Raw genomic sequence first — 10,069 nt, forward strand, 5'->3', positions numbered from 1 at the left:
CTAGTTTGAATATTAAAGATGTATTGTCCCCCAAAAACATAAAAAATGAAGATTAATTAAATCAGACTTTGAATATGTTATTTTGTAGTTTTAATAAAGATAATCACTTCCATAGAAAAAAAACGAAAAAAAAATTATGTTTTCACTTGTAAAATGACAAAATAAATGGTTAAATTCAACTAAAAATGCATTGGCTGGCAGCCAATTTGACCATTTTTTGCTTTAAATTACATTTTTTTCAGGTAAATACATTTTTTTCGATCCAATTTTTGGTCAAACTGGATAACTATTATGTTACATTAAAATGGAATATTCAACAAAAAATTTTTTAAGAATTATTTTTTCAGGGGGACAATACATCTTTAATAATTTCTATACTTTTTCTAAACATATTCAATTATAATTATTTCTCATTACGGATTATTAAGACAATTCGCGTTTCATGGCAATGACATTCTAAATCATTTGAAGAGGAAGTATCAACAACAGTTAAATAATCCGGCTTCTTCCTCTGGTTAAGCCTTGTCATTTCCGTATCTTAGTCCTCAAATATTTTTACTATATTTCTATTCAATTATTTTACTACAGATATTTATAGAGGTTTTCGTAGTAACGTGATGTCAATGGTACCGTTTTATACGTGTACGTGCGGCAACAAACTTTAGACCAATCGTGTGTTGTAAACGCGACACACATGTGTGTGTATTTAAATTAAGCTGTATGATTGGACGCCGCCACGCGCTACTACAACGAATGATTAAACTTTATGATTATTAATCTGTATTGTTTTTGTAGAGACGAGTTTGTTGTGACGTAAACGCGTGCGAGAGTGAGTTTTCCATCATGTCCGGTCTACCCACCGGTTCTTCCTTATAAATGTCATTGTGCTCACGACAAACGAAATCCAAAGGAATAACAAAATGCTTTGTATAAGGATTATTATAGTTTTGGCTTTATATACTTTGATTAATGTTTTCTTATTGACAGACGCAAATAATGGTAAGTTAATCTTCATGTAAATTATGTTTTATTTTTATAAATTAAATACCACATTGATTGATCGATTTTTCTGATAATTATGCATTAATTAGACGTTTAATTTGCTTGGTTAAGGATTTGGTTTCTGATTTGAATCTTGTTCCATCGGTTGATGAATTTAAAAAATAAATTGTATAAAATGATTTCGAACGTAATCAACCCTAATGGCCTTTTGTTAATGAATATACTTGATTTACTCTACTCAACCCATTAACGATACCTATATATTTGTTTCTATCCTTGATTGATTGAATTATCGATTGAATTCGATCGAGTGGGTCAGTATTTATTACGTGTAAAATGAATTATACCGTACTTTATAGAGTTTGCAATTCGACTTGAAAAACTAGACGCCGATGGTCTAGAGGGACGTGTAGAGGTTTTTCGGCGCACTGAACGTGCCGGTATTTGGGGCAATATTTGCGACAGTGATTGGGACGAGAAGGACGCAATTGTTGCATGCCGCCAACTAGGCTTTAACAATGTAGGATACCCAGTCGACGGTAGAAGGTAGGCCCTATTGATCATTATCAAAATAATCTACGAATTATATACCAACAAATTGTGAGGGAGCGTGGCGCAGTGTGTTGGACGTTGGATTACTGATCGTGAGATCGTGGATCGAATCCAACTCTCGTCGCATTTCTTGTATACTTTGGCAAGACACTTTACTTACATTTGCCTCTCCCAGGTGTATAAATGGGTACCCGGTTAGATCAAGATACAACTTTGCGCTAATAACTATACTACATTAGGCCTATGGGAGTATGTTTCCATACGTGTTTGATCCAAACAATGACCAGGTTAATGTGCTATGTAAAGCGCTATAGAAATTTGGTAATTATTAACAAATTCTATAAGCTATCATATTTTAAGGATTGTGATGGAATGAAAATACATTAGGGCTTATATCGAATATTTTTAGGACAGCTTTCAGATACGGAAGTGGGAAGGATGTCGAGTACTTTTACACCGAGTTTAAGTGTAATGGAAGTGAAGACGCGTTAAGGAATTGTCCATACACTACGTACACATCAGAACATAGTTGTACCGCCGATCAGCAAGCTGCTGGATTGATGTGTTTTGCAGGTACGTTAATCTAACACCATAAATGTTAACTAACTGGCTGACTGATTACTAAGACTAACTATACTGACTTAACTGGCTGACTGATTACTAACTGTACTGACTTATCTGGCTGACTGATAAATAACTGGCAGCAGTGGCAGTGACCCAGGGACTGACCGATTGCTAACTAACATGATGGCTGCTGAGTGACTGAATGACATACTAAACTGGCCCACGTCGTAATGGCTGACTTTTAACAACTGAAATGACCGATTGCTAACTAACATGGCTGAGTGACTGAATGCTATAACTGACATACTAAACTGGCCCACTGTTGACGTCATAACTGAAATAACCGATTGCGTATACTGGCTGATATTATGTAAATTAGTGGCTGACCTGACTGGTAACGGAGAAACTGATAGGGTTAACTAATTTTGTGTCTTGCAGATTTCGATCTTCGTCTTACGGGTAAATCAGCTACCGAAGGAATTCTGCAGATTTTCTACAATGGTGATTGGACGGACGTTCGCAGCGAAGACTTTGATGACAAAAGTGCTAATGTTGCGTGCATGCAAGTGCAAGATGACCAAGACCAACGGCATACTGACGGAATCATTGTAGACCCGTCCAGGTATAACGATAATTATGGTATATTTCTGCTGCATTTAAAAAATGAATTTCCGGGCCGGTGTCACGCCAAATTAGGTACCGAACTTAATTTGCAGTTTGTATTTATTTGGAAATAAATAATCTACGTTTAGCCATGCCAAGAAGATGAACGACAAGTATAACCGTTGACGTCATTGATTTTATGTCTAAAGTATAATAAACAAAAACATTGTATTTTATTTATTAAAGGTATGGAAAAGATGTTGGTAACTGTCAGTTTTCTAATTTCGATTGTCACGGTAACGAAACCCATATCAAAGATTGTGATTTTACAAAAGCTAGTACCAAAACAGGATGTACCAAGCTTGTGGCTATTAGATGTGGTAAGGAGAGGAATCATCGATATCATTTATTGTAACAAATAATAATTACCTAATAATAATAATTACCACCTTCTTACTAACTTCAATGTCATTGGTGAGATGTAACGCCTGATAAATTGCTCAACTCCCTGACGCAAACCTACCCCGCATGTTGATGCAGTACCCGCTGCTTACTTGAGCTCAAATCTAACCCCTAGCCATCAGTGCAAGTTAGGTGGTCTAGAGGTATAAACGCCAGGCTAATGATATGGAGGTCGTGGGTTCGAGTTCCACCCGAGAATTACTTGCGATTTTGTTCGCAAGTGTTCTCAATGTACTTAGTATAAAGTACAAATTACGTAAGGCAGAACCTCTGATCAATTGATTAATAATCAATCAACTCCCTGACGCAAAGCTATTTCACAGTTATAGTTAAACACAATCAATTCAATGTCAGCACCGTCATTACCAACACTGATCTTACACAGTCATTTTGTCAAAGGCATATATATATAAGCCAGTGTGCAATACTTTTTTACATTATATAAAATAAAACTGTAATTGTATAATTATAGATGATCCGTGCAGCATTTCTCCCTGCAATAATGGTGGCCTATGTGAGGCAACGGCTGGAGGAGGTGTAATATGTCACTGCAAATCAGGTTTCTCCGGGGAACTTTGTACTAGTACGTATTAATCAAAATCATTATAATCATGATAATGATATAAAGATATTAATAATAAGAGATTTTTACTCAACCTGACCGTCACTTTAAAATATACTGAAAACTCCCACAAGTATGAAACTGCTTGCGTGAAAAAACAATCAAACAAACCATTTAAAAATTTATTGAAAGATTGGATAAATGATTGCTTCTGTTGAATTATTTGAATACCATTAATGTTAACTTATAATCAATAATGAAACATAATATTAGTTGTATTAACATCACTATAATATAGGCCAATAAAAGGCATGCGTATCATTATGTGATAATTAGGCCTATGTAATGATTCTCGTCTTTTTTTAGTTGGTACTGAGGGAATTTCGTCTGGACTTGCTGATATTAACACATTAGAATTTGAAACGATCATCTTGGTGACAACATTCGGTCTAATTGGAGTCTTTCTTTTACTGACACTGTTAACAACTATTATTTCGCGTTTCGCGTTCCAACACGCGTTGCAACGCATTATATTTGAAGCGGACAAAGAATTGGAAAGTCAAGACCCGGATGGTTTTGAACGACATGTGATAGGAGATGAGGAGTATTACGAGGAGGGGAAGGGAAATGAAGGTCACGTGGACAATGACGAGGGTGATGTTGAGGGGTTTGGTGTTGGGGAAAAAGAATATGAATGGGACCACGAAAAGGTCATGGGAAGTTATGATGAGCGATTCGAAGGTTCTTGTGACGTAAACTGACAGGAAGTAATTGATCTTCAATCCTAATAAAAAATGTCATTGTAAACGTTATATTTGTTGGTGGTACAAGGACAGGATTATCGTTGGACCTAGCAATTCTATCAAAAAGAATATGTTCATATTAAAACATAGGGCTGTTGTGGAGCTACCGCTATGGATTGGAGGGATCGAGGGCCTAATAATCAATCAATAATCGATATTTTTATTCCATAATCAAAATAAAAATACAATAACACAATGATAATGGATGGGATACAAAATAAGCACAAGTGCTTTAAACATGTAACCCTAACAAAATAGAACAAACATTAGTACAAAAAACCCCAAAAAAACAAAATAACAAAAACAATGTGATTACTTAACTTAAATATATATGATATAATGTTAAGTTTTAAATTATTATTATTATTATTATAAATATTATCATAATTAATATATTTAGATACCTGGAGAAATTACACAGAAGAGATTCTCTCTCAGTCTCTTACATAAGCTTGCTTTGTCTATGACATGATGATAAAGCCTTACATAGCTAGGCCCAAGAAGGGAGAGGCACACATTGGAGGGCCACTAGCTAGGCTTACTCACTCAGGCGTCAACTACTTACGCTTATTGGTCCCGGCTGGCTTCATGTATCGCTCTCAATCATAGGCCTACTTCCAGAAGCGGTATATTTAAACTTCGTTGTTTACACGCAACTAACACACTTAATTTTTATCAGGCTTACTTTTTCCAACCTCATTATAATTTGTACTAATACTAGGCTGGGAGAACGTATAAGAGATGGTATCAAAGAGGCTGGCCTAGCTAGGAACGTCATGCGTATCGTCTGATCTAAATCTAAATTTAGAACACGCTGTCAAAGTTTGATAAAATGATGACGTCATCCGTTAACGTAAAGGTTACGTCACGTCTTTCATCGACATTTACTAAAATGCACAATAATGTCAATTCTAAAGAGAACGAGAAACTGCTGTATAAAAAATGTATAACTCGTATACAACGTATTCCGTTGTTAATTAACTTCAAGTACTCAAATCATTACCGTATGCATATAGGCCTAGGCTTTTAAAGAGAATCGTTTTGGGTTTTGTTTTTTGTGTGTGTTTTAAAAATAATTTCGAAGCAATAGGGACTTGAATGTTTGAATGAAAATAGTTTGTTCCTGACAATAATAATAATGAATTCCCAATAATACCACAGTTATGCGACGCCCGTTTCCGTGACGGAAATGCGCTGAAGTGACAAAATTTGCATAAAAAGCATATTATTCAAGTAGGGCCTAACTATGTGAACAACTGACGTCGTGTAGTCATAATGTTAACATGTATGTGAAATTGTAAAATATGTATATTGATATTGTTTTATTATAAATTACTAAGATTTATACTTAAAATTTGTATTTGTTGTGTTGGTGTTTTGGCTTCGTCATAGCCTCCTTATGCGTAATCGTGAAGAACCACCTCGGGACTGAAATAATTCAACGTCATTTCCGGTCTTACCATTGTTTCTGATGATTACTGGTAGAATATTATTACAACTGTAAATGTCAGACGATAGAGTATAATAATAGTTGATCTATATTTGTATTAGAAGATGCGCACTTTGTCTGTGTTCTTGGCCAACTTATTGGTATTAGTCAATGGAAAGAAAAGTAGGTACCTTGTATTACGTCACTCAGGTAGACTAAACTTAAATTTCATTAAATTAGTCAGGCATACTGTTAGTATGTCAAAGTTTTAAAAACATTAATGGGCGTGCTGTATTATAGATTTTTTTGTTTTAATGTTAGAGGCAATGGTATCAAAAGCGGTCCATTTTGACAATACTTTACGTTTATATTGTACTTACTTTTATTAACTACAACAACCCATGCTCAGTATTTTGTTATTTTTTAATACATAACAAGTTCGTAGATGATCTCATCTTGGCACAGAGAATTGTTTTTTCTTTAAATACTTATGTACGGTACTTCCACAATAGGCCTAACGTTTAAACCGATGTTTCATTCTAATTTCTTTATCCATCCACGCCTCCCCTTCCCCTTCGATCTCACCTTCAAATATTTTTGAAAATACATTATTCGTTTTTAACAGGTTTTACAATATCTTTGCGAGGAGGAGAGACTGATTACGAGGGATTCATTGTCACACTAACAGACAGTAAATATGAAGGCAGGATATGCGATTACATGTGGGACGACAAGGATGCAGCAGTCGCCTGTAGACAGCTAGGTCTCGGCAATTCAGGAATTGCATATGTTGGCTCTCAGTAAGAACTATTATATTTTAAGTACATGCCCTAATAATTGACCACAAGACGCGGTGGATTACCGGACCCGTTGCGCTGCTGCGCTTACGTCCTTGCGCTGCGTCGTAGTAGTGGGTAGGCCTACTGTAGCTATAACTAAGCATTGAGTCGACCATGGTACCACCATTATCCCGGGGGTGGTTGTGCGATGATTGGGTGGAAGTTCACATTTGTGTGTTCATTCTTAGTGTGGAGAAATCTAAATTGGTTAGTGGGTCAATGGGTTATACAATGATTACAATCGGATGATTTGAAATAGGCCTACTCATTCCCACGAGATTCCATTCTTGCATAATACATGACAAAAATAAAAATATGGACCGTGGCGACCATAATCCAGTTTTAGTTTCGACACGTGCACTTCCACAAATTCAATATAATATAAGGGTTTTTTTGCGTTAGGAACTTTAAGTTCAGTGGCTGGCAAGGTAGAATACACTACTATGAATTTGATTGTAATGGAGACGAAGAGAATCTGACTAAGTGTAAAAATGAATCGGTCGTCGTAGAGGCTCAGGATTGTCCTGGTGCGCAGGTTGCTGGGATACGATGCTATAAAGGTATTACTCTGTCTACACATAATACTTTGTGATGTACCATATGGACACGATGACTGCATATCACTACCATACTTGGGCACATCAATTTTATATTGTTTTTATTTTACCATCATTCTCACTCTCCCAGCATGTACAGCGTGGGCCATCTTCATCATTCCTTATAAGCTCTGTCTACACTATCAAACTTTATGTGACAAAAAATGTGATGTGCCCATAACGGACATGATGATGTCATATCACTATCACATTTGGGCATATCACTACCATATTTGGGTATATCAAACTTTTTGTAAAGTATAGTTTCAAAGGTGTAGACAGAGCTTACTCACCACCATCCTCAGTCCTTCGACACTAACCTGTCTAATTATCACCATAACAACGTTCTCATTTTCACCACCCTCTCGGGCACCATCTGCTCCATTACCATGCTTATCTTATATCTTCTTATGCTTAAGTTTTCACCTTTTTAAAAATCATCATCATCATATTAATGCCTCTAATTTAGACTATGATATTCATTTATCTGAGAGTGATACTGAAGGTCGTGTTGAGCTGTATATGGATGGCAACTGGGTCACCGTTTGCGACGAAGGATGGGATGACAACGATGCAGAAGTTGCCTGTCGTCATTTTACAGGCCGATCTGAACAAACTAGAGCCGTTGCTGTAGGCAAAGCTTTGTAAGTACTGTACCACACCAATTTGAGGCAATATGTCGTACTTTTGTATGCAAAACGCTTACGAGAACACGCGACGCGTTTTCTATCACGAATAACGCATTTATTTAACAAAGTCAATGAGGGCTATTATAATGTATAACAGATACACAAATATGTTGTTCACATTCGACTTTTTTAGATTACTAAAACACAGTTTGATTATTTGTTGAATATTATAGGTTCGGTGAAGGTACCGGAACTGTGGGTTTTGCAGGTTTTAAATGCAACGGCAGTGAAAGCAATCTAAGTGAATGCACGTACACTAAAAATCCTGATTCTGAGTTGTGTAGTCATCAAAGAGACGCGGGTGTGGATTGTCAAGGTGGGGGTATTTTTTTAATGGAGAGGTCGCTTTTCAACAAGAAAATTAGTAAATAGATTTCTTCTGTGCGTGAAATACTCGACTCAACAATTTTCTATTAAGTCTAATTACTATATTTATTAACTTTTTTTTTAATCCAAGGTGATGCGTGTTCAAGTCAGCCCTGTCAAAATAATGGTCGTTGTCAAATAACGAACAGTGGTAACCGTGTGTGTACCTGTGATACGGGATTTGAGGGTGACCTATGCGAGGGTAAGAGGAGCTGCATGGCGGTTGCATTACTTTTTATTAATATAGCTAGCTATAGGAATAATAGCACTGCTCAATAACAAAAATGTACTTTTCGAGTGTAATTCAAGGCTTTAGGTCTACGTTATGTTACTGATTGTTGCATCAGTTCGCAAAAGATTTGACCAATCACCAGCGACATGCCTTGGTTATCCATCGCGATTGGTCAATAACTAACGGTGCGCGCTTACGTAGGAACCAAGCTTATATAATACAATTCAATTCAACTTTATTTAATCAGGGAGGCCCAGGTCAACACACACTATGAACTATTTTGTTTTATTTCAGCTGAGGCACAAAACAGCTATAACCCCTCCAGTCCAGAAGGCACCAGACAACTGGGAGTAGTTATCACCATCACCATCGTTGTCTGCTTAGTAACATTCTTTCTTTTCGTATTAATAAGTTACATGATAATGAAGGCTGTTAATAGAGATGTCGATAAAAATGTTGTGGTGGTTATCCCGACAGCTCCGAGTGTAGAACAAATGGACATGGAGGAGGGGGAGGTGGACATGTATTATGGTGATGATGGAGACAAATTAGATGAGACTAGATCGTATCATACAGACATTGACATTGATGAAAATCGTTGGAATGAAGAACAATTTAATGAATAATAAGTTATGTAGTTATATATTAAATTATACAATAGAGTACCCATTTGACTTACGTATATACCGTACCGCCCTCTATGTAAACAGTATTGTTTCACGTACATTTCATGGGTAAAATGTATCCATGCTTTTAATTCGTTTAAATAAAAACGTGACGGGACGGACATTTTTTTTTACCACGATACTATTATGATGCGTTAAATGGACGCGTTCGATCCTGGACTATTATGTTTGTTTGTTCGAAGCCTCCGGTGGCCGTGTAGGCTATATCATCACGTACGCATAATTATGTTGCGGTTTCAGTAATTTGTATAATCATTTATTAGTGTAATCATTTTCATACCGCAAGTGTTAAAATCCTGTTACGAAATATAGCTTAATTAGTAATATTCCATATTTAATTCAGATTCACATTTATTTAGCAATATATAGTTACAATTGTTACATAAAATATTGCAGGTAGCTTACAGAGAGAAATTTATTTTCTGTAGTCTTAGACTAGAAAGTGAGAGAAAAAATCACAAAGAAAAGGAAATCATATGTAAAATTCATATTGTTATTACATTCGACGATTGAATAAATTATTTCTACGGCCGCCCAACGCAGCCTAGTGATTTTAGAGTGATGTTCCTAACATTGTTAATATAGGCATATCTATACCAAACCTAGTTAAGACGTTCAAATAAATGTATAGGGCGCCCTCTAGTAATCTGAGCGCACTAATCTACAATGTGATGTAAAAAAAAG

At 36.1% G+C, this 10,069-nt stretch overlaps 2 protein-coding genes across 2 annotated transcripts; both read left to right on the top strand.

The window, feature by feature from the left end:
* Positions 1–739: 739 nt before the first annotated feature.
* Positions 740–5,781, top strand: LOC144850072 (uncharacterized). The gene is made up of 7 exons (XM_078707260.1): positions 740–999; positions 1,362–1,548; positions 1,964–2,127; positions 2,557–2,740; positions 2,968–3,101; positions 3,656–3,766; positions 4,112–5,781. The coding sequence occupies exons 1-7, from the start codon at positions 921–923 to the stop codon at positions 4,504–4,506; spliced, it is 1,254 nt and encodes a 417-aa protein (XP_078563386.1). The 5' UTR covers positions 740–920; the 3' UTR covers positions 4,507–5,781.
* A 232-nt stretch (positions 5,782–6,013) lies between these two features.
* On the top strand, positions 6,014–10,013 carry LOC144850096 (neurotrypsin-like). Its single transcript, XM_078707290.1, has 7 exons — positions 6,014–6,160; positions 6,603–6,777; positions 7,219–7,376; positions 7,882–8,056; positions 8,275–8,417; positions 8,559–8,669; positions 8,994–10,013. Exons 1-7 carry the CDS (start codon positions 6,103–6,105, stop codon positions 9,323–9,325), a joined length of 1,152 nt encoding a protein of 383 aa, XP_078563416.1. The 5' UTR covers positions 6,014–6,102; the 3' UTR covers positions 9,326–10,013.
* The last annotated feature ends 56 nt before the right edge of the window (positions 10,014–10,069 follow it).

Source organism: Antedon bifida, chromosome 8 (genome assembly GCF_963402885.1).
Source record: "Antedon bifida chromosome 8, ecAntBifi1.1, whole genome shotgun sequence".
NCBI lineage: Eukaryota > Metazoa > Echinodermata > Crinoidea > Comatulida > Antedonidae > Antedon > Antedon bifida.

Excerpts from the sequence above, each read along its gene's own strand:
- LOC144850096 (XM_078707290.1), top strand. The coding sequence starts at position 6,103 with ATGCGCACTTTGTCTGTGTTCTTGGCCAACTTATTGGTATTAGTCAAT. Across the intron at positions 6,778-7,218 it reads ATTGCATATGTTGGCTCTCA|GAACTTTAAGTTCAGTGGCT; the intron begins GTAAGAACTATT and ends TTTTTGCGTTAG. Across the intron at positions 8,057-8,274 it reads GTTGCTGTAGGCAAAGCTTT|GTTCGGTGAAGGTACCGGAA; the intron begins GTAAGTACTGTA and ends TGAATATTATAG.
- LOC144850072 (XM_078707260.1), top strand. The coding sequence starts at position 921 with ATGCTTTGTATAAGGATTATTATAGTTTTGGCTTTATATACTTTGATT. Across the intron at positions 3,102-3,655 it reads GCTTGTGGCTATTAGATGTG|ATGATCCGTGCAGCATTTCT; the intron begins GTAAGGAGAGGA and ends GTATAATTATAG. Across the intron at positions 3,767-4,111 it reads CTCCGGGGAACTTTGTACTA|TTGGTACTGAGGGAATTTCG; the intron begins GTACGTATTAAT and ends GTCTTTTTTTAG.